Source organism: Sphaeramia orbicularis, chromosome 14, assembly GCF_902148855.1.
Source record: "Sphaeramia orbicularis chromosome 14, fSphaOr1.1, whole genome shotgun sequence".
Lineage (NCBI taxonomy): Eukaryota > Metazoa > Chordata > Actinopteri > Kurtiformes > Apogonidae > Sphaeramia > Sphaeramia orbicularis.
In genome coordinates this window covers 5248168-5273713 of record NC_043970.1, presented here as the reverse complement: position 1 = coordinate 5273713, position 25546 = coordinate 5248168, and the positions used below count along the sequence as shown (strand labels likewise).

At 36.0% G+C, this 25546-nt stretch overlaps 1 protein-coding gene across 23 annotated transcripts in view; it reads right to left on the bottom strand.

Moving 5' to 3' along the window:
- ncam1a (neural cell adhesion molecule 1a) overlaps window positions 1-25546 on the bottom strand; it is a 444821-nt gene that overhangs the window by 19745 nt on the left and 399530 nt on the right. For 18 of the 23 annotated variants that reach the window (XM_030154150.1, XM_030154151.1, XM_030154154.1 and 15 more), the window contains one exon: window positions 24219-24399. In XM_030154150.1, the coding sequence (XP_030010010.1) occupies window positions 24219-24399 (181 nt within the window). Of the gene's footprint in view, window positions 1-14677; window positions 15938-24218; window positions 24400-25546 lie in introns of those variants that run through there. The other 5 variants (XM_030154168.1, XM_030154169.1, XM_030154170.1 and 2 more) reach the window with 1 other exon arrangement.

Below are 25546 nucleotides of genomic sequence, written 5' to 3'. Positions count from 1 at the left end.
AGACAAGGAATGATCAGTGTTTCCCACATTGTACATAGCAAGGCAATATGACAAAAGGGACACATTTTGGTGATCAAAATGCAAATTTTAATATTTTTCTGTTGTTTAAAAAAGACAATATTATGTAAAAAGAATCAGAGTTGATGAAAGGTTAAACTTTATTTAAATACTATCAAAACAAGCAAGTTCCTTATACTCTCTAAACTAAACTGAATTAAGACAATCTAAAATAAGACAACCTTAAGTTTAGTTAAGTTTATTCAGAATGATTTCATTGATTTCAAATATTTGACAAAGTTTTTTCTATTATATTTAACATTTATTTGCATGTGCCTTCTATTGATGATGAACTTTCCTACCTTTCCCCAAGTTTTTTTTTGTTTTTTTTTTTGTGCACAATTGCAAATTCGAATAAAAGGAGTTAGATGGAAGCATAAAACGTAAATCATAGTATAATACAGTATACACATCTGTGACATATCATGATGTTAATCTCTTTACATGGTCAGATAATGTGGTTTTATTGTAAAATATATAAACCTACAACAGGGACAAGGGAAACATGCTGGTGTTTTCTTCTGAATTTACCTTAAACTGTAGATCAACCACCAATAAAAACACTGATATAAATTCTTGGAGTACCTGTTCATTCTATATGTTTTCCTTCTTAATCAGTGACTCAAAACCTTCCTCAGGAAATGGAATCTTTCCAACAGGGTTATCTTAGAGGCTGTTTATCTCAGCATCCTTTATAGAAGCCGTCTTCACATTTACAACAGGTGCAAATCTGGGTTATTTTATTCCCCACATAAACAAATGTACATGCAGCTTAGACAGACAGGATGAAGTAAACAGGATTTAGGGTCGGAGGCAGCTCAGACTGCTGGGGTTTTGCATTTTCCAGAGTGACTTTCTGGGCTCTTCTCATTCACTGCGGCATTTGGTGACATTTGTATGAACTCAGACTTAGAAATCGTAGCTTATTTTCTGTATTTGCATGTGAAAAGGACCAAGATGACAAGTCATATTTCTACCTTTGTTTCCTTGTGTAGAAACAGGGCAAAGATTTCTGTAGCGAATGCCCTTAGCAGCATTTGGCAACAATAAATCTTACATACAGAAAAATGGTAGGGTAGGTAGGGAGTTAAAGAGTACATGTACTGGTCCTGTTTTTGACATTAATTATGCTTTGTGTATTACTTATAAGACAGAGAAGCACAAATTCAGTAAAAAAAATAAAATCACCATAAATGCACCATACTGGATTTTTTTATTATGTGAATTAAAAAAAACAAAACAATTATGTGTGGGGGCAGAATTGATATACCATCATTGATTCCGGGTAATTGAGTGCGAGTAAACACATAGCAGTCGGTAAGCGAGATTGAGTGGAAGCCCTGGAATACCCAGCACTGGCCGATAATGTGTCATCTTAGACCAGTGTCTGCTGGACGGGGACAGTGACCAGTCCATCGCAGCCCAGGTAATCGGACAAACCCACGAGTCTGCGTCACTACTGGTGCTGGAACAGCCCGTGAAAGAGGGAATGTGTCACTGACCACGCCTGACTGATGCAGCAATGACTTAGTACTCGCACATACTTGACAGTGGGCTACAATGCAAGTTACCTGACGGAACTGCTAGTTTTATACATGATCTTTTAAAATAGCTAACAATGAAAATTTTTATTTTTAAGTATTTTTAAAATACTTCACATAAATGACCATAAAGGATAAATTAACGTCAGCTCATTCTCACTCTAAACTTGGAACATTCTCCTGCACATAGTGTTTGTATGTATATATCAGTGGTGATTTCTCATAGACTGCAAGGGAAGCCCGGCTTCCCCTAAAATTACGAAAATTAAATGGTTAAATATGTGCGGTTGTGTTGACATTTTATTGACTACAAATGTGTTAGAACACGTTCCTCTTAAAGATGAGTTCGTTCAAATCAGCTTTATCACAAATCAACAAACGCGATGTTGTTCACTTCTCATACATTCCCGTGTCGCTGTTTTCTCATTCGATCTCTGCTCAGTGCATTTGCTCATAGACTCTGCGTCTCTGGGCTTCAATGGGACTGAGTGGAACAGTTTTTTTCATTGCCTCAAAACTGGATGATAATTGGATAAATGCCGCGATGTTGTCCCACCCCCGGACACCGGGCATCTCTGGGGGTGAATGGAGCTGTGGGCGGAGCTCGGCCGGGCTGGACGCCATAATCCCACGTGCTGATTGGAGGATCAGTCGAAAGGCTGAATCCCGTTTGTACATTGGGCTTCCTTGTTTCAATTTAACATAATTTCGCTGTTTTCTTGTTTCAGTTACAAAATTTTATCATTTCTTGTTCGAGTTTAATATCGTTTTGTAGATAGTTAAATCAATCAAACTGTTGGCTAGGTCAGAGTGAAAGGAGCATCTCTTGTTTAAAAAGGCTGAAGTCTTACACCTGCAACACACTGGGCCAAGGCAATCTAAGCAGAGAGGACACTGGTCCAGTCCCTGGAAAAGACGCCTACTTGGTACGATAAGGTTACTGACCATTTTCTTAAAAAGGAACGGAGGGCCGAATGTATGTTTAAATACCTTGACTTTTTTGTTTTGTTTTGTTTTGATGTAAGCCGACAATGAGCTTCCCCTGTCTGAAAGACGAGCAGCCGCCACTGGTATGTGAATATATATATATATATATATATATATATATATATATATATATGTATGTATATATATATATATATATATATATATATATATATATATATATATATATATATATATATATATATATATATATATATATATATATATATATGTATGTATACAGGGTGGGGAAGCAAAATTTACAATATTTTGAGGCAGGGATTGAAAGACAGTGTATGACCAACTAGTTTATTGAAAGTCATGAGAATTTATTTGCCACAAGAAAATTGACACAATAGAAAATGTTTTTATTCTATGTGTCCTCCTTCTTTCTCAATAACTGCCTTCACATGCTTCCTGAAACTTGCACAAGTGTTCCTCAAATATTTGGGTGACAACTTCTCCCATTCTTCTTTAATAGTATCTTCCAGACTTTCTCGTAATAGTTTTGCTCATAGTCATTCTCTTCTTTACATTATAAACAGTCTTTATGGACACTCCAACTATTTTTGAAATCTCCTTTGGTGTGACGAGTGCATTCAGCAAATCACACACTCTTTGATGTTTGTTTTCCTGATTACTCGTATGGGCAAAAGTTTCTGAAAAGGTATGGATAACAGTGTTAGGTGTGATTATGACATCAATATATGTTTGGTTTCAAAACATTTGATGTAGTGCCTGCTGAGAAAAAACAACTAAATGTTCATTGTAAATTTTGCTTCCCCACCCTGTATATATCTATACCTATACCTATATCTATATCTATATCTATATCTATATAAAAATAACACTTTAAGGTATCATTTTTAGATTGAATGCATTCAGTTCTTGCAGTAGAGCACTTCACTGTTGATCAGACAACACTTTACTTTGGACTGGTAAAAACCAGAGCTGGGATAATAAAGACAAGAACTCACGCAGAAAATACAGGTTGAGTTTTACTTCCTCCACATATCACAGTGGATATTATAGAGGATTTATTCCATTAGCAGGGTGGAGGAGAACTCTGCTTTGGTGAGTGTTTGATTTGACTGGCATGAGAAAAACCTAAATGCAAGGATGGAAGTGTTTGAATGATGTCGTACTTTGTATGATGTCAAAGGTTTTTCTTTGTCTTTTTTCAGCCTTTTCCAGCTCCATAGGGTAACATCAGTCCACTGCTTCAGGAGGATGGGGAGGTAAGGCCAATGAAAATATGTAAACTGACAAAAGTTTGTTAGGTTAGTTTAAACACGATGACACATATCTTGTGTATTCAACAGAATGTAGATCACTTGTAGAATGTCAAGTCAGTCATAGCGACATTTCCATAGGCTGGGTAACAGTGTATATTTCAACAAAATTTCCAAAAACTGCCTGAAGAAAATGCAAATTTATGCCCATTTCCACCCACTACTGTTAGTGTAGTAAGAATTAAAAACTGGTTCTGGAGTGATGCTTGACCAGTTTCTTTCTGTCCTGAATCTTTCACAAACATTAGGAGGCTGTTCCTGCATTTATGCAGCACAGACTCCAAAAGGCATCACGCAGGGACCATGGCAGCTTTGTTCACTGTGGAATTTTCATGTCATTTTCGTTCATTGTGAGGAAAGCATCATGGCTTCCATTAGTCTAATTAGTAGTAGGTGTTGAGTATCACTCTGGGCTCAGCCTCACTGTGTATATCACTGACTTAAAACTACTGCTGCCTGCATGTTCTACAGGTCAGACTAACATTTGAAGTTTATATTTACTACTGAAGTCTGTTAGAACTTCAGAAGTCCAGACTTGGCCCTCAAGTAGGAAACTCTGAATTGTCATTTTCAGTAAGTTCACTCTGTGCCGACCAAGTTCACTCTGTATTAAACATGCACCTGCTGAATGAAAAAAAAACCCCAAAACAAACATATTTAATAGAGGTAAGAAACAATACTTCACAATGGCAGCAGGTCATCACAACATACAGGGGACATGTTAATTCTGTTGAAGGAAAAAATATGCTTATGAATGCACATCACATGCACATTTGGCTCAAAAAACTATTAACAAACATATTAGAGAATAAAGAGCCTGAGTCTGTTGATAAAATGAATAACTTATTTGGGGCTGGCCACTCATTGATTGTTTACCATTCACTTTCTCAGCGTTTTTTTTTTCTCTCTAACCAAACCTTTGAAGAACAAAGCCAAAAAGGCTTTAGACCATAAAGACTCATGAAGTTAAGTAGACAACATATATTAAAAGAGTATCACATTAAAAGTGAACATAAAGTGAACTGAATGCAGTGCAAATGTAACTTAATTTTAAGTAAAACACTTGCTTTTTCTCAAATATACACATAATCTTCAGTAACATTCCTGAATTATCCCTCGGTTAAACATCATCAAAGCGATGATTATTCTCTGACTATGTGTCTTGTGTACTGTATTATTATTATTTTTTTTATTCAAACAGATTCACATTATGTTAGCTGAACGTCAGCCATTACATGCAGTCATCTGTCTGGATGTGTGTGTCTGGATGTGCATAATGTCACCTTGTTACCCCAAATTAAAAAAAAACCTTCAACTCAAAAACAGAATGATGTGCGCATTTAATTCTAAGATGAGAAGGAATCTAAGATGTGTAAAATGTGGATGTAAGTAAAGAACTTATATAAAACAGTACAAAATCGGTTCGATCTCTTTTAATTAAACTGTAATGAAGGAGTGGATAATGGATGTGGTTCAGATGCACCGACATACCATCTGCATAAACAAGGAAATGCAACAACCAATCAGAGAGCTCCTTCAGACAGCAGAGGGGAGGAGAACCACACAGACTAAAGGGTTGCTCAAGGAAAATTGCTATAGAGCCAGTGAAGTGACAGAGGAAAGGACTCTGAACTGTAGTCATTTTGTGAAACTAAAGTGACAGAGTGCCCTGAAAGCATGTGCTTCCATTGCTTTAAAACTCAAACAGGTATTTTTTTTCCCATGTGCAGGATTTGTACTGTGCCTCAGATACATTTTTCACTCTGGACATTTTCTGCCTGTGCCACGATGAACAGTGTCCAAGCTTTTTAAAGTAGGAACTCTTTCACTGGTCCAGTTTGTACGATGTATTTATCACTGTCATGTCAAATTACCACATTTTACAAGTTGACAACCTCTGCATGGATGCATCATTAAACAAATGACTGACAGATCTACACAAAAAAAGGTCATATTTTTCTCTGGGCCCAAGGAGACACAATCTTGTTGATGTCTTTTTTTTGGATATCTGCAGATGTTTTGCCTTCTACAGGCTAGTTTGCTGTCCTCAATCTAGTAACCACTTGACTGTGTAGTGATTGATGATGTTGGCTTTAAATGACTTTTTACGCTTCTCAGGGATGTAGTGTTTGTGTTTTCCAGGTGGAATCATAGCCCATGGTCAAATCACCACCGTCTCTCTGGCTGCGCTGTCGCCTGCAATCTTTAATTTTTTCCAATGTCTGTGATCAAAATAGTAGGAGCGTATACTTATAGGTGAAAGCAGTGTTGCAGACAACGCTTGTTTTTCCTCTACCCATTGCCTCATTTGCATTTTAACAGGCACAATAAATCATGTAGCGTTTATTCATTGCTGAGGGGGGTTTTTCCTCACAGAGCAGTCCCACGAAGGGAGGAGGCACTAATGTACACATGTGTCAGGGTGAACTCTGCTTGTCAGGTCCAGTACTGATTCAGTCCTCCCAAAACGGCGGCTGATAACAAACACCATGTAATCAGCCCTCACGTCAACCAAAAACCACACATTAACCACACGTTGCTAAGGAATCCATAACTGGTCAGTGTCCAACATCTACAGTACCAGTGCACTGATTAAAGACCTTTGCACATCAGTTCATTTACATTTCATTACAGCTCTGGGTGAATGGAATGTATAACAGAAACATCAGGCATATTTAACCAGTGTTTCACAGGACATTCCACTGTTCCTCCCCACACAGCTATTTTATAATTTGGGGTACATATTTGCAGTCGATACAAATCAGCCATAAGGCAGCTATTCTTCTATTTAAACTCTATCTTTGAGGGAAAAATCTTGTTTAATAGTAGTAATAATAATAATAATTTAGTATACAGTGTAAAGCGCCATTGATTGAACAGAGATATGGGTGACAGGACCCATTTTCTCCTCTTAATTTTCAGAGTTACAGATAAAAGATTATAATTTAGGACACTACTGATATATGAATATATATGTAAATATACTTTATGTACAGGGGTTGGACAAAATAATGGAAACACCTTAAAAAATCAACAAAATATAATTTAATATGGTGTAGGTCCGCCTTTTGCGGCAATTACAGCCTCGATTCTCCGAGGTATTGATTCATACAACTTGTGAATTGTTTCCAAAGGAATTTTAAGCCATTCTTCAGTTAGAATACCCTCCAACTCTTTTAGAGACGATGGCGGTGGAAATCGACGTCTTACTTGAATCTCTAAAACTGACCATAAATGCTCAATAATGTTGAGGTCTGGGGACTGTGCCGGCCATACGAGATGCTCAGCTTCATTAGAATGTTCCTCATGCCATTCTTTAACAATTCTAGCTGTATGGATTGGGGCATTATCATCTTGAGGTGAAGGTGTTTCCATTATTTTGTCCAACCCCTGTATATGTAAAATTATATGACAATGAAATCTATCCGCCAAATTACATGAAAATGATAATTCAGCTGATAGATGGTCTTATTTTCTGTTTATTCTGCTTTTGTTGTTTACCTTCTTTGTGCTTCTCCTACAGAAACAAAGAAATCTGCACCATATACTATCAATAAAAGCCAGCTCTTCATAACAGAAATGACATCTTACAGGATGATGCTGATATTGGTCAATACCAGGAAATACAGAATTTCTGACAATGTTAAGCACATAGAAAAAAAAAAAAAAAACTTGTACAGTGTAAATATCATACAAGAGTAGACATACATGACATCAGGGTGGAAATGGCCACATGGGCTGTAAATGGAGCTGCTGATTACAGATATTGAGGTGCAAATAGCATCTGCTTTTTAATTCACCTCATGAGAAAAAAAACAGGCCAGAATGAAACAACCACACTGAAGGTTTGATCCAGACCTAATCCATAGACCATCTGAATGGAATCTGCAGAACCCAAGAAACGGCCTCTTCCTCACTCCTACTCAGTAAAATTGGGTCTTTTTTTTTTTTTCCAAAGGTTAAGATACAGACATATATGTGTTGTATTTTTTTAAGATCCTTTGGTAGTTTTGCACCATTTCCTTTGAACACTGAATTATAGAACCATCACATACATCAACAGCCAAAAATCAAACACTGTGTGCATGACCTGAACCTCACATTTAAGGTGTGTTTACTAGTCAAGTTGCATAAAAAAAAGCAGTTAAGAACTGGCTATCATATTAAGTACCACTACAGAAAATAAGTGAATTTCACATACAAAAATATGTAGTGCCATGTAGCATACATGACGAGTGTTTTGCATTTCTCTGATGTAATCTGTGAAATGTTTTACATGTAAAAGTGAAACATGTAAATTGCCATTTGAGACATGATGCAACATGTTATAACGTCTAATTTCACAGTTGCAATATGATAAATATGACTTACATGCAAGTGTTTTAGAGTATTTTGCTTTTTATTACTGATCTTATGGAATCTTAAAGTGAAGGTACTGTGACTTTCTAAATTTTCCCATGCATCTGTAACTTGATTGAACTTATTCATCTGTGCTGTCCAGTTCCACTGTTGTCAGAGCATGACTAAGAATACACCACAGAGCCACAATGTTGGACTGGGTGACATGTTTTTTTACTTACAAAATCTCTCTCTCTCTTTCTCTCTCTCTTTATATATATATATATATATATATATATATATATATATATATATATATATATACATATATATATATATATATATATATATATATATATATATATATATATATACGTGTGTGTGTGTATTTTTATGCGTTTGGAGGATTCAGAAATTAAAAAATGACTGGAGCTGTTTCATTAAAAGCTTGTCTCTGTTTTCTAAAGCAGAAAGGCTTTGTTCAGTTTAATGGTGAAGTTTAGTGATGAGTTTCTAATTATTCTCAAAACAAATCACCAAACTCAGTTAAATTCTGGTATGAGAGAGAAATATTTTCAACTCCATCATAAAAGTCTAGTGCAGTATTTCATCTCTACCAGTTAATGCAGCACCTTAATGAAAGTGATAAATCAACAAATAAAATACAACAGGGTTAAAATAAATAGATAAATAAATCACACATGATGCATGATGATATCTATCAATTGTACTTTTTAATTACTTCGATATCTTTTTACATCAGGTTTGTTTTTGCACCTTTTCTGTTTCCCATGTTTCCTTGTTGCTTTTTTTTCAATAACCTAATGTTCCTCCACTGTGTGGCGCTGCACCCTCATTTAACAGAGCAAAAAGATTTACCTTTGGTCAAACAGAATCAGAGCGATGCTGACAACACACTTACTCTGATTAAGATCTCTGGAAACTTTTCATGCTCAAAGGTGTGTGTGTGTGTGTGTGTGTGTGTGTTAGCATCTGCATGGAATTTCAAGCACTTAAATGAAGACTTCGATCTGTAGCGAAGAGGCACAACAACATGTATTCCTATATGGGATTAAAACACTTATGGAAAAGGCAGCTAGGGGAGGAAGCAATATTAACATTTCAAAATAACTATGTTAAATTACAGTAAATTAAAAAACATTTCATTGTTTCTAAAGTATGATATAGCATATCTATCAAAAATCTGTGTTAGCATTAAGATTTGGGACGTAAAACGTCACATCTCTCTGAACAAAAGAATGAAGTACACATAAAATAATAACCTACCAGTGAAAAAAGCCACTGGTCGTGCAGCAAAGAAGCACTTGTACTGAATAAATACAGCCTCCATTCATTTACTGAATAAATCTGCTGATTTGATTGTGATTTCCATCCACATAAACAAGTCATTAATCAAACCACATCTCATATTCCTGAGCAACAGCAGCAAATCATTCGGTTGTCTCTGTGCAATAGGCCACTGCATTGCACTGGAGGACAGGAGAACTGAATCTATACTTTACATGCAGCACAAGTAGGTTTGTTGCACACATTTTGATGGGGATGCCAATTAGCAAAAGTGAAAATCACTCAGCACCGATCAGTGCCATCATTACTCAGCAGGCACTGACGAACAACAGGAGGGACGATGAAGAATACCTCAAGGGTGTCATAAGCTCCTATTATCCTGGTGACAGAATATAGTTGAGATTGAACAGCAGCGCCAGGAATAATAAACTGAAAGAGTACGCACGGATTAACTCCTGAGACCCGATGTGGGATGACCTCATCCTCCAGGTGTTCTCTGTGCAGCTTTGCTTTGGTTCTTATGCATAAATACCAGCGAGAGGTAGCTGTTGCAAGCCAGTAATTTTGCCACTTAAGATGGATTTTATGTACAATACATGTATAAGGTCAAACTCCACTTAGCCCATAGTGGGTTGAGGTCCTGGTACTGGTGGATGGGGTAAGTTGTAGGACAAGGAACTACTGATTATAACCCTTTAACACTGACTGTCACAAATTTGCATCAAACTGTTTCTATTATGTAATTTGGAGAGATATCGTATGTATTTACCCATATTCAAAATGTACCTAGTCAGGACACTGAAAATAATTTAGTGGCATCAATAAAGCCATCTGCATCTCCTGAGATGGGAAAATCAGTTTTATTATTTATGTCATATTTTGCCTGTTGTCTCATATTTGCATCATACCGAAACTTCTCTTTATGTTATGTGCCACAGTCAAATTAGCAATCTCTACTTAATTTGGTATCTTCTTGAAAGCAAAAACACATTTAAGCATTTTTTAACATACTTGTGTATAAATTCAGGTGTCAAAGGGTTAAACCATCTGCAAGTGTTGGATACGACCACTATTTGGGGGTCTGTGTCTCATCTTAGACTCTACTGAATTTTTTACTCAGTCTTGGCCAAAGAGAATTCAGGCTTTTATGTCAGATCCATGTGGATGTCACCAAACGGCCTCAGCACTGACATAAATGCAGTTGGGTAGTAAACATCCGGCTTCAAATGCAACCGTTAACACACTGATGAATGTGTTATTGGTTGCCACATAGCAGTGCGTCAATTCTGCAGCTGTTAATGACACAGTAAGTTAAAAACATAGAGAATTCTAAAGAAAGGGTAAGTAACACTACCAATGCAGGCATGTACCAAAACCTTTCAGAAATTTCATCAGTAAATAGTAGCTCTATATGTATGAATATGGTTTGTTATCAGTGGGTCCCTGTGTCACACAGACCATAAGGCCTTTACATTTGTGTTGACAGTGTGATTGCAGTGGTGTGCAGTGGGCGTATGGTGGTCTGTCAGGGCATGTTATAGCATGTTATGTGGTGTGACATTCCACGAAAGCTACTCAGCGAAGCTATTAATCTGCTTTTGATAATATTGTTTTTATGGAAAAAATAAATACAAATTCAATTATTTCAAACTGTTTTGCTTTTCTGTCCCCAGGTATTCAACACACCTTTAATATCTGATCATGAATAAATAGTGGTGGGTTTAAGGGAGATTTTGTTCTTAAAGTATTTCTCAAAGTCCCGGATGCATAATCTGGAACAGGATACTGATGCATCTGAGAGAAGTCTTCAAATGTCACATCAGCTCTCACGACTGAAAAAGTCTCCTGAAGCTTTTGAACTCTCCATCATTTCATCACCTTACTAGAGCTGTGTGGATCCAAAGCTTTGCCATCTTGTGTATTTTCACTATTTTCATCTTTGAGTTTGAAAATGTTATTGCCATAATCTTTTATGCAAATGGAAATAGATCGTGGTGCTCAACAGCTTTGTTGTCAGGATGACTGGTCTGTATTTACAGCATCATTGTGTTACATCTTTGCAAACTCTTCCGTTCTCAAGCAAGATCTGGTCACACTAAAAGGAAAGGGTTTTGTAAAAGAGGTAAACAAGTCAAAGTAGGAATTTTCAGTCATCCAGAAGCCAACGGGAAAAAAAGAAAACACTGGGTTTTTATGAAGGGAAACAGGGCGATGTTAACCAATGGGTTAGTTTGAGGGTGTGTCCGCCACCTTTACCCAGGTGTTGTTTGCATGTACTTTGCTCAATTTGTAACAAAAAAGTTCTGCTTATATTAGTTACTTGTAGTTTCTGTTTGCATGGATACCAACTTGTCTTCATCCAAAGAAACAATAAATTGACTGGAGACTGAGTGGAATAGATGTGATTTTTGATGCAATTCAAGTAATCAATGTCCTCATTTAGGAAAAAGGAAAAAACAGGTTCTGTTTAAGAGAAGGAGATTTCCCCTTTGGACCAAAGAAATAAAACAGATCCCTGCTTTCTCCTGTTCTCCTTCTCCAATACAATTATGTCTCTTATTTAATTCTTTGTTTCCTCAGGGGAGACAAGGCCTTACAACATATTGATGTTGCCTTGAGGTGAATTAGACCGAACCAAACAGACAAGTTTTATGGTGCTTCTACATCCTAAGTTGGAGGCAGAGAGAATCTACATGCATCAGCATCCTCTCCAAAGCCCTTCTTAAAGGTTAGTGAAGAGAAACCCTCTGACAGCTCATCTGGATCTTAAGTTCTGTTTTTCCATTGGCTGCATTAAAAACTTCATTACTCTCTCTTGTGGAAATAGGAGCTTGGGGACATGACATGTTCTAGGCACGAGACAGCAAACAAAAAATACACCATTGTAATATGAAATAGTTGATATTTTCTGTACTTTCTTTGAAGAACTTAAAAGCTATAGATGTGTTACTGGGCAGCATAAAAACAGATTTTGTAACCAGTGAGAAAACAATCACTATTCACATCTTTGTCATTACAGAAAATGTATGAATGTTTAATTAATTCTCACATTTAAGTGTACCTCATTTGGACTCTGCAAGATTTTAATACATTGTAGAGCAAAGGCTTGAGCATATGAACAAATGGAAACAGTATAGAGGCCTTTAACAAACCTCAGTCCTGGTGTTGAATGTTTGTATTTCTTATACATTAGTGTGGGTCTCACATAGACCGACTTATCTCTGCACTATAGCATTGCACCAGTGGTGGAAAAAGGTCCTACTGAACCCATTATCTCCACAACACAGGAAATAACTCTGACTTGAAAGTATCTTTTTAAACAAAACACAGTCATCTTAAGTGTTGAGGAGGACTTGTTTTGGAGGAAGTGAGCCTTTACATTTAAGAGGCTGAAAATCCACAAAAAGAAACCTTCATCTGAAGAATTTTCAGAATGTAGTTGTTAGCTCAAAAGTTGTCATACTCTGGGATAGTAGACAGGAAGGAGAATGAAGTTAGCAAACCTATTGCAGCAGGGTACTTCCTGTGAGTCACAGTACATTAGCACAGTTGGATTCAAACCAAAAATAATCAGGAATAAGGTTTTAGCATGAAAAAATAAAAAATAATAACCCACTGTAGTCAAAAACACCAATGAAACCTCAGACTCCCAGAACCAACGGCCACCAGTATCTGTTTAACTTAACAGCGCATTTAGTCCAAACAACAATCTTAACATGAATTGTTTTAAGAGTCGACCTATTTCATACCATTGTAGTAAAAATCACATGCGTGGCAGTATGCCACAACGTTGCTCTCGTCTGTGCAGTCATAACTGTTTCCGACTGACACGAACCCGTTTCAGTTCAGGTCGAAGTGGGACCAAACCACTTACTCACTTACTTCTAAGAACTGGTTTGATTCAGTAGATTTACCCAGATATCATTATGACATAACTATGTGTCAGTTTGCATGTGTTAGTTGGTGAGCCAATGGCAATGTTGGAAAGAAGCAAGCTAACATTACCTTTTACACCAACCTGGTTAGCAATACATTTAAGATTTTGGAAATAATACTGCTGCTAAGCCACAGAATGAAATTTCAAGATTTTTTTTTCTGGTGAGAATGTAGTAATTAAGCAATTGATTAATTATTAAGACATTCTCTATAAACATTTCCATTAACCACTCACATTGGCAGCTAGTTAGGAAAACACACATGATATTTCACTGAGAACTTCCTCATTTCCACAATAATAATAATAATAATAATAATAATAATAATAATAATAATAATAATAATAATAATAATAATAATAATAATAATAACATTAGACATTATAATTATTTAAGGTTAATAATTTTCTGTTGTTTTAGAATCTCTGTGACAGATGATTATACATTATTTTCCTTGGACCTGTGCTGCTTTAGTTTCACATCCAGACTTCTACTCCTATATTCTGTTCTGGCCTCCAGCCCCTGAAACAAGTGCTTCTTCGTTCTTAACTTGAAAGGTATCAGTGCCATTCTGGAACCAATGTTCCTGGTGCAGAAGTGTTTTTTGGCCGTCAAAATACAAAGGATGAGGTGGTGGCTCTAACCTGTCTCAGAAGAAAAGGGACGTAAAAGGGCCCAACTGATTTTAAACATAGACTATAGAATAAAACTAGATTTGCCACCATGACATCACTTGACGGTTCTTAAACTACAGCTTTTTTGGAGCCACAAATGATCATATTTGGACACAAGGGCTGATGGATGAACTGACACTGCTGCTAACTTACTAACATGGTAAGTCAGTCAATTTTATCATCATCTAGTGGCTGCATTTACTTCAGTTTCAAGATGTGATTGTTTCCCTTTTCTGTTAAAACCAGTAAATTCACAGATGAAATAAAACAGTGTGAGCTTAAGTTTGTTGTAGAGTTTCTTTAAAAGCCTCTCCACTGTTAAGTATTATTTTCCCATTTGCTCAGGTTTTGGTCAAAAAGCCTTTCAGTATCTTTTGAGACTTCATCCTCTAATCTGTCGACAGCTGTGTTTAACAGTCATTTATGAGCTAATGCAGCACTAAATGCAGAACACACACATTTTGTTAAAGCTCCAGAGAAAATAAAGGCCTAAAACCAGCCAAGTCACACTTGGTATGTTTAGTCACTAAAGCTTCAGAAAGCCATTGTTTTCATGAAAGAAACAAAAAACACAATTTATTTCAACCCTACAATGGTTACATGGAAACACACTGATATGCTTACAAAAAATGTCCCAGATAACAGAATGATTACACAGTATTTAAAATGAGAGTTTTAGTGTTTTGCTTTAAGTATGTGCTTTAAACATTTTTCTTTCAGGTATAAAGAGAACACGAACCATTAAAATAACAGCTGATCTCTTGTATTTCTTAAAGATCGGGTTGAAAAGAGTATGTACACTTTGTCACAAACCATGATTAGTGTTTTTTCAGCACAACCTTCCAACCTCTGACAAGGCGGTTACATAACATTTGAAAATGAGCATATTATAATGAGAGAAGTAAGAAAGTAAGTGTACTGAGACTGAATAATCTGACCATGACCAATTGTTAAATTACTTTGCAGCTGTTATTGTTCCTCTTCTAGTACAGTAGGTACATTTCAAGCATGTAACTCCAAAACTGAAAAAAAAAAAAAAAATACAAACAAAGAAGGAGGCACAGCACTTGTACTCCACCACCTGGTTAACACATTCATAATGCTTGACTGGGGAGCTTCAAAGCAGCTGCATAGCACATTCATGAAGACTGGATCATGCCTCGTGTCAGCTCTCATGCAGTGTTCATGCTTGTATGTCATCTGTGACATAACAGTGGAACAATGTGTCTGTTTAAGAGGCAATAAATTCCAAAATAAACTTTGTACTTGCCATTTGTGGTTAGAAGTTTGTAGACACATAATCAAACAGTGAAAGGTTATTATTCTGTTCACCACCCCTTCTCAAGATTGTGTTAAGGCATTATGAATGTGTTACGAACTATATCTAAAACAAAGCCGCAGGACTCGTACCCAACTCGTAACATTGACAAAACCCTCTGGAAACGTTCTTTTCTGACTCTATTTATATACAACATGACACAAAAAAAGAGAAAAAAAAAAAAAGAAAAAAAATATTAACATTTTTAAAATTCCCCAGATTTCTGACTGATGCAAGTACAGAGCACCCTGTAATAACGTCATGAAACTGATGTCTTGACTCTTCATCATCTCTTTTTTTTTATCTTGTATGTGGCTGCACAAGGGTCAAAAGGCATAGAAAGCAAAGGAGTCTGGGCTCAAAGATTTCACAGGCTCAGACTATCCTCTTTCTCCTTGAACAAACTCAGTTTATGAGAGCCAGAGTGCAGTCAGCATGGACAGCAGAAGCGCTGCCAGACTGTACGTCACACATCGGCACCCGAGGGTAGCTGGGGTTGTTCCGACCAACCGCAGGTAGAAGACATTCATATCCACAGCAAGAATGTGTTTGGGAAAAGTGTGACAAGAGGACAAAAAAAAGGAAAAGAAAAACATAAGCACATAAAGAAATTTGTGTGTATGGCAATGTCATGGTCCATAGGTGCCCAAGAAGATCACACACATGGAGACAAGGAGGAGGGAGGTGGGAGAGAAAGAGGGAAAAGAGGGAGAGATAGAAAAAATAGGTCAGAAATACAAGTCTGAAAGGTTATTAGAGGCTGAACTGAGGAACAACAGGGAAGTCCAAGTTAGGTTTAACTTAAAAAAAAAAGAAGGCATAGCATGTTAGTAGCATGGCGAATGACACATGGTTCATGGCAGGCATGAGTGGAAGGTCTGGGATGAAGGAGGGAAGATGTTTCACACAGTGCAGTCGATGCACTGGATAAAATACGTCATTGTGGATGCATTTGAACATCCAATGAGCTGTTACCTCTCACTCATAATGGCCAGTGGTGCAACATCAGGCTCATACATCTACATCTGCGCTGATGCTTTAACCTGCTCAAACATCCTCCTCATCAGGCTGACAATAGTGGAAACGAGTACAGACCAGGCCATAAAACCAAAGACGAATGAAACATTAGTCCCTTCTCTGTCCAATCATAAAGTCCCTTGAGTGACACTAATTTACTAATTTAAATAATGTTGCAGCATCCATATCTACTAAATGTGACAGCTAATGTAGCGTCATAAAACTGGGTCCCAGTGTTTTCAAAATATAACATTGGAAAACCATTTTCTTAAAAGAAATAAAGCATTTTTTTTTTACTTATTCAAGTTATGAAGTATCAAAATGACAAATCAGATGAACATCTTTCTAATCAGTTTGTTTTAAAATAATTTGGTGTTATCAGAAACAGGTGATTGACAGCTGTTAGAAGTTCATCCTGGAATCACATCTGTGCATCTACTGCACAGACTCTGACTTCTTATTTTCCATGACCATGGAATTTTTTTTTTTTTTTTTTTTTACCTTAATTGTTACACAACGGGAAGAGCTGGCATTAGTGTTTCCTTTTTATTCACAAAAAAACATCTTGCGTGAGCACTTTTTTTTCCTAATTCTACTCGTTCTACCAGTTTCCGTTGAGCAGTGTTGTTTAGTGTTTATTCCAGTGTTTGTTATTTTAATTTAGTTTTCTAATTGCTAATTATGATTATTATTATTTACATACTTGTAATTATTCCTGACTTATATATAATTGGTATAACTACTATTACTCTGATTACTTTATTGTACTTATTATTCTGTCTGTTATAAAAAATTATAGATATATTCTAACATTATATTTACTTATCAACTATCATTATTATTATTATTATTATTATTATTATTATTATTATTATTATTATTATTATTATTTATTACTACTAGTACTGCCTAGTATTGCCTGTTGTCACAACTTTTTTTTTTTTTTTTTTTTAATTACTCTTTTTTTTCCCCTTTTTGTCTTGTAATTTTTCTTATATGTGTACATTCAGTGTTGTGCTGCTGCTGGAACCTTATTTCATCAGTAAAGTTCTATCTACTCTAATCTAATATTTAAAAACATGTTAGGGACACATGACTCCAGTTTCAGGAGAGAAGCTGCCCTTAAGATCTGAGCCTTAAGTCAGCCTTTACTGTTTACATTTTTTATCTACTACCCCTACAAAATGCAATTCTATAAAATTAAAATTAATTTCCATTTTTTCATGTTTATAATTAAAATCAGATGCTTAATGTTACTAATACATTTTAGGGACAGCCAATATCTTTTTTTTTAGATGTATGTTGGTGTTCAAACTGTTCTAACATTCCCAGACAATGGTGAATGTTGAGTCTGTGGAATCAGGAGCTGCTGAGGCTTCATCTAAAACTCCAAACTGTCTCATGCACATAAGGAAGAACTTCAAAGGTCAATGATGTTGTGTTGTCACAAAAACCCATTTCTGACTATAAGTTCTAATAATACTAAAGAAAACTGCCGGAACCAAACATGATGTAAATATAGTGGACAAATAGGATTAAACTTCTGATTCTCATTTATTCAAAATGATCATTTACTTTATTTTCCTTCTCATTTTTACCACCTTTAGATAAGATTTATGTTGCAAGAGCTCACATGCTTGTGCTGGTGAGACAGCCTCAAACAATACATTTTTTCCTGATTCTTATATTTTAACATGCGAATGCTCAAGAGCAAAAAAGAATCAGTTCTCCCATTTGAATGAGTGGGAAAGGATCTGCCACCAGTGGAAAATCCACCATGTGACACAGGAACAGGAAATCATTCTCCATTCACTGATTTTCCAGTTGCTACTACTGCTTTCATTTTATTTATCAGTGCTGCGACGGTTGTTGGATAATTTCATTTCAGAATTGTTTTTATTGCATGAATTATGGATTCAGTACATGTAGAGAAATTGCACATAACAAATAAACTTGAAGCACTTTGTTCTTTACGGCCTTTGATAAAACTACACCACTGGTCATAGCAAGAGAATGGCCCATGCAAAGTCACACAGCGAAAACAGAAGCTGGTTATGAAAATCAGGTCTGTGATGTGATGAATGGATGAGCTCATGTTATCAAAACTGCAAAAGTTAATAGGCATTTTTGTAGTTTTTCCTCCGATGTCAACCTTAGCTGGGGAGATTTGGATAAATCACCTGCCGCCTTTGTGTTCTTGGGATTTGTTTTTGGATTTGTAAAACCTCTTTTTGTTTTGATAATTATGGTGTTTTATCTCTCTGTGGCTGGAACACATGCAAAAGCTGTCCAGTTCTACCTGCAGACAATACAGATCACTCCAGCCCAATTACATGGAGTTTTTGACACAACTCATTCAACAGGGTACATTTCGAAGTGGATACAAACAAATGTAAGCCCCTTTTCGTTGCTGATTTGTGCGGAATTGCTTTCTGAGAATCTGTTTGTAAAATGACAAACTCAACCCTGCATATATATTTGCCGTTCTGCATCATGATACAAATTTAGTACAAAGACTGTACTTACAAATAGAGCAGCTGTTTTAAGCCAATACTACTAGGAACAGCTGTCAAACCTGATAAAATGAAATGCAGATGTTGGACTAAAATAGATTTCCCATTTGCCTTGAGGTGAAAGAGAGAGAGAAAAAAAAGCCTTAATAGTAAAGCTATGAACACAAAATAAAATCAAAGTAATTACAGGAATTAGAGGGGGACCAGCTTGTATGACGCCAGAGTCAATTGGCTCTGGTCGTATTTATAAAAGATCCAAACCTCCCACTGCTAGATGGCTGTTATCCAGCAAGCACATGAAAAAGGAAGGAGCTGCTTTTCCATAAGTGCCATGCACTGGCAGCAGCAGCATTTTAGGGTCTCCAGTAAAATACAGCGGCACAAAATTAATCCAGTTGGAAGTGGCACCATGCAAAGACTGACTGGGCTGCATCCCCACCCTGAACCAGGCCACACAGGGTTTATTCAGGTCAAACTCACACTGAACTGCAACGGCCACTAAACCTGGCACATGACAAGATAGAAGGGTGGATGTACAGAGGCATATCTGTAGTATGAGTAAAACAGGGAGCCTTATTTTATATATATCTATAGATCTATATATGTGTGTGTGTTCAATAGATGACTTTTTGTCATGAGTTCTTAAATGTTTCTTTTATTTACATTTATAAGGTTTTCTTTTGTTTCAGAAAAATTCACACTCATTGATGCAAACTTAGCACTTTTGTTGCTTGATTTAGCAACTTTTCAAAGTATCCTAGCAAAAAAAAAAAAAAAAACACCAACAATTTTTGCCACTTTTAATTTAGCAATTTTTCAGACCCCCCAAGAGACTCAAAAAAAACATGAGTAGTGACAAATCTATCAACTTTTTCTGGTGGTATTGGAGACATGCATTATTCTTTGTGTAAAACATATCAGTGAATATAAATCACTCCCACTGATATTGCCAGTTTTCTCTATTTCTCTGTAGTCTTTTCAGTCCATTTAGATTGTTAATGTACACTGAAAATAAAAAAAAAAATGTTCTGGTTAAAAACGTTCATGTTTTACTGTGACTTGTTGTTGGCTCCTAAGTGGACTGTAAGCCCATAAGTAAACCAAACCAAACTGAAGAAAATGCAGCTAAAAAACTGAACAAACAAACAAATAAATAAATATGTAATCTTAGTAACTCCTCCAGAATGTCTCTTTTGGGTCACTTTAGGTGGTCCCCAAGCCAGATAAAAGAGGAGGGCTGGAACTGTGCCATTAAAAAAAAACAAGTGTATTCCATTTATAGTTCTAAGTATATTTTTGAGTGTTCTTATACACATTTTTTGTCTCTAACACAATGTTATTCCTCTCTCCTATGTCGTTCAATACAATTTCATGGACATTTGCCACTATGCAAATAAGGTGATGACGTCATTTAGCTACTTCTAGCAACTTTTAGGACAAACAACAGACTCTTTCCTTATTGAAGAGTTAGAAACACTGTTCACTCTGGACCTGGTGTGATCATGTGGAAAATTTGCCCACTGATTTCACATTTCCTGCTACACATTTTCACATCACACTGTTGAGCGGCAGCTTACATTTACTGAATTTTATCGGCCCATTTGAAATTAGTGTTTTTTTTATTTTTCCAAGTACTTTCTGCAAACTTTCCCTGCATGTGGTGTTAAAGTGTATTTAACTGACTCAGACAAGTGTGTGCTTTGCCATCAGCCTATAACAGATGGTTGTGTAGTCCTTATTGTGGCAATAAATACCCTAAAGATAAGTGCCGCTCTCAGTCAAATCCCTGTTTGTGTTGTTTAGCATCCTTTTATATTTTTTCTGTTTCCTGGCTGGCTGTCAGTCCAACAGTATGGCTTTAGACAAGTAGCGACTTCTGGGCCAGGCCACTAGAGACTGGCTGCAAAAACAGTTAGTCCCCATAGACCACCTTGTTAAAATATTCAACTTTATAGCAGAAACAAAGATGTTTACAGCCTGTTAAAAATGGTTTTGGTTTCTATAGCTAACTCTAGAGCTTCCTTACTGAACAAAACATATTTTTTCCTAACAGACAGTTCTGCTGAAGTGATTCAGAAATTACTCAAGAAAGACCATTAAATGATTCTGTTCTGAAGTTTATGGTTCTTAAACGACCACCCCATTAGCATACTTTAGCCACAATATCTAATTTTAGCTTCACTAACTAATGTTAAAATGAATTTGATTCTATATTATATGGACTGCTAGCTTGCACTGTTTATATATTAAGTGAAGTTCACATTATGGGATGTCTTCACATTTATCTAGTAGCTGGGATTAAGGGGTAATTCTTGGGGATATGTCAGTGTTAGATGATGTGATCACAGTATAGTAGCAGTAGTTTGGGGAGTTTGACCCAGCTCTAATGTCTTACCTAAATGTAAGCAATAAATCGATAGTGATAGACAAAATATTGACCTCAGGGCTTAAAAAAGCAGTCCACAAACCAACAGGTGATGTTATGCACTTATATATATATACAATAATAGGTTATATAGGTTTACCATATTCAACTCCAGTGGTCATCAGTCTTTTAAAGCTTCTGTTATAATAGAATTTGTTGTTGATCTAATACAATTAAATTTGCATAAAATTTTAAAAGCAGGACAGGAGATATTAATTAGCCATAGCTGCACACCCTATGAGTGTTACATTTGTTGTTTATTCTCTGTATGCTGGGAGCCTGCATGGTTAAATGAACACATAAGGAAAGTAAATAATACATAAAATAGATATACTAAGTTGGTAATTTTTGTGTTTTTTTTTCTTTTCACTTCACAAAGGAATATGAGATGTTTCTTAAAACCAACATCTACTTTAGGTATGAAAGAAGAGAATATAAAGAGAGGTATTCAAAATAAAAAGGTGTATGAGGAAGAAGTTTATGTTGTATATTTTATAGCTCAGGTGTAACATGATGGGGAGGCAGCCCAAGTTCAAACATATGCACACAACATAACCACAGGGGGAGAGGCTAACCGTGACCACCAGGCTACAAAGGTTTGGCATCAACTGGACAAAATGCCATGGGTCTTAGTCAAATCTGTGATCGCTGTGAACTGTAGACCCAACAGCGTCTTCCAGAACATGAGTGAAAGCAGGTGAGCGTGAGTTCTATCTGTTCCAGCTGAGGAAACATACAGAGACGACTCCTCACATGGAGGGAAGAGTTATGGTTGATGGGGTCTAGTCTTTGGTGTTTGGAAATCTGAAGTAAGTGCAGTGTTTTAAAATGCAGATAAAGTACAATGTGTACAACACAGAGTGAAATGCACTCGCTGGAAAAGACATACTTGGAAATACTAAGGAAAATAATAACTCTCAGATGACCTGGGATCAAATACAGCTCTGGGTTCTTTACAGATAAAAGTTTTCTTAGCCTGTTTTTGAGTTGATTTCAATCAATTTTTGTTGAACAGTGATGCAGAATTAGAAATGGCCCAGTGTTCCACCTGGTCAAATCATGTCAGCACTGGGAATAACTCCTGTGAGCACAAACAAATCTGTGCTGTACCTCTAAATAGCATCTAATATTCTGATGCTTTCAATGCATAAACTGTAAAGCAGTGATTTCTGAACAGTCCAGATATGCTGTTGTATGTGCGACATCCATGCATTACTGTATTTTTATTACAGTATACAATTAAACAACCCCTTTGAAATATCAGCACTTCTAGATTCTGACAGTAACAGCCAAATGTGGGGAGATTTTGTTTGCCTTTTTCAACCAGCTCTATATGTAAAGTGTCAAGAGATAACTTTTGTTATGATTTGGCGCTATATAAATAAATGGAATTGATTGATTGATTGAAATGTCAGACCTTCGTCCTTCATAACTGGCACATAATGGACATACTGGACTGTAAATAGTTGTGTGTTTTGGTTTCATCTACCAGTATCTGTGTGTGTTCAGGTTTGTCAAACAGTCGGACTTCATCGTGCATTCAGGTGCATCTCATAAATATGATGCCATATATGGCTGATTGACCTTAGACTTTATTAGAAAGTTGATAACTGTTGAATTATTTAATTTAAAGCACTGAGCATACATTACAATATATTTTATAAATGTGGAATATAACAGAAAACTGTAAAAAAAAAAAAAAAAAAATCTAGCAATTTCTCAACTATTATTCTCCTTCAAAGTACATAATTCCAGTTGAGAAGCCTCAAAGCAGCCATCAGATCCAAATTTTGTCAATAGTTTGTAAAATGCCCAGTCAATCAGCCCAAATAGATTCATCTGTCTTGTGTATGAATGTATAATAAATGAAGATACATTGATAAATGTAGTGATCATAACTTCTGTGGTACCTCACTTCACTATGCATCTGTTAATGATCTGTTTTGACATTTCATCTTAGAGTTATATTTGTATTAATCTTACAAAATAAAGTTCAGGAATTTTGAACTGTAGTAAACTCTATCCTTCATTAGAAATGTTCTGCAGTAAACTGCGGTTTTGGATGACTGCTAAAAATGATCCACATATGCATTGGCCATCTGTCTTCATCCACTTCATCCGTTCGAGGAGGATATAGGCATACACAGTCTGACCATATGTTCATAGTGAAAAGGTATTCATTCCCTCCTCTACTACTGTAAGTAGTCAACATGTCAAAACTCTGACAAGTAAATCAACCAGTGGATTCATCTCCAAGCAGTAACTCCCCATATTACTGTTCTTAGTAATTTGTGTACATGCTAGTTCAGCCTACACGGTTATATTGTTAATGGGTTTTTGTGAGTTATTGTTATTTCTATATAGGTCTTTTTTAATATATTCTTTTACTTTTATACTTCTGTGGTTGTTGTTTCAGCTGGTTCTGGAATAAAGGACAAGAGTTTGTCATTTTCAGACATGTCTTGTTCACATTTTTTCTTTTTTTTTGCCTGTTCAAATTATCATTTAATCAAATCGAGTTAACGAAAATAATCAATAGCTGCAGCTCTAAAATGCATCCATTGGACAGTTATCATCCAGTGTGTTCAGTGTGGAGGACTGTGTCTTTTGTAATACTTTGTGTGTACTGTTCACATCGGGATGAACATAGTACATATATATTTTGCAGTGTGGTGCATTCGTGTACAGATTAGAAGGATCAGAAGGGCTGGGGTCTTTGGAGCCTTTTTGGTCACGGTGGGCCTCGGTGCTCTGTGGATGCTGTGTGTGGAGGTTGGTGGTAGGGGGGGTGGGGTGGGGGGGTTGATGTATAGTACCTGGGATGGTGGTGGGCTGTGTGGCTGTTCTCATGTACTGGATGCCGGGCTGGGACTTGCCCCGCTGATTCTCTGCCAGAACGTGAACCTCATACTCTGTATTCCACTCCAGGCCGTTCAGTATGACGTAGTCGCTGCCGTAGGGGATGCGGATCTCCGGTTTCCAATCCGAGACATGTTTCTAAGAATGAAATGAAACATGACAAACCTCAAAAATGGTGAAAAGAAAAGAAATATTTTTTGTCAAATCTCATTTTTGGAACTTCTCAGGTTTATCAATCATTCTCATTGTGTTCCAATTGACTAAGAAAACATTTAAATACATTCATCAGTTTGTTGATTTTCTAAAACTTTCCTCATCAATCAGTACTCAATATATAAGATTTGTGCATGCTTGTATGCATATGCAAACTTTGCGTAGGGAACTGATTTGATGTCAGCTAACAACTGGCACAGCTGTTTTCTGATTTCTACGTAGAGGAAAAAATTCAATTTGTTTTATGTTCTTCAGTGCTTCCTTACAATTCTGGTTACCATTAGTGTATGAATACAGGAACCCCACATCAATGTCAATGATACTGAAAATACTAAAACTAATTCAAAGCACACATCTCAGACAAGCTACTCAGAGACTGTCATACTTATATCTGTCATGCATAAACAATGATGTGTGAGAAAGTTGTTCTCAAAGAAGCTATAAATAAATTACTAAAATGACAAGTTATTCACATAATATACAGAAAATAATCACACTCAAGTTTAAAACCATTAAAATTAAAAAAAAAAAAAAAAAAAAAAAAAAAAAATATATATATATATATATATATATATATATACACACACACACATATATATATATATATATATATATATATATATATATATATATATATATATTTATATATACACAAACACACACACACACACACATACATACATATACATATATATAAAATCACACACCAAGTTTAAAATCATTAAAATTTAATAATTCATTATATAATTGCCTGAAAATCCTAAAATATTATTTCTCAACTTAATTAGCAATATAAATTATTAGTAATCATAATCATTCTAATCTAAAATGTAATGTGTAATGACTACCATTCTGCTGTTAGGATGCTGGACAAGACAAGTAAAAAAATAAAATAAAATAAAATAAAATAAAATGTAATGTGTACAATGACCAGGTTTAAAACCATTAACATATAAGTCTTTTGTGTACTTGGTGTTGGACATTTACCATTAACACAAATAACTCTTGTGATACCAATACGATACCTAACATTATATTGTATATTTTATTGTGCACAGCCACAGCAAAAGCT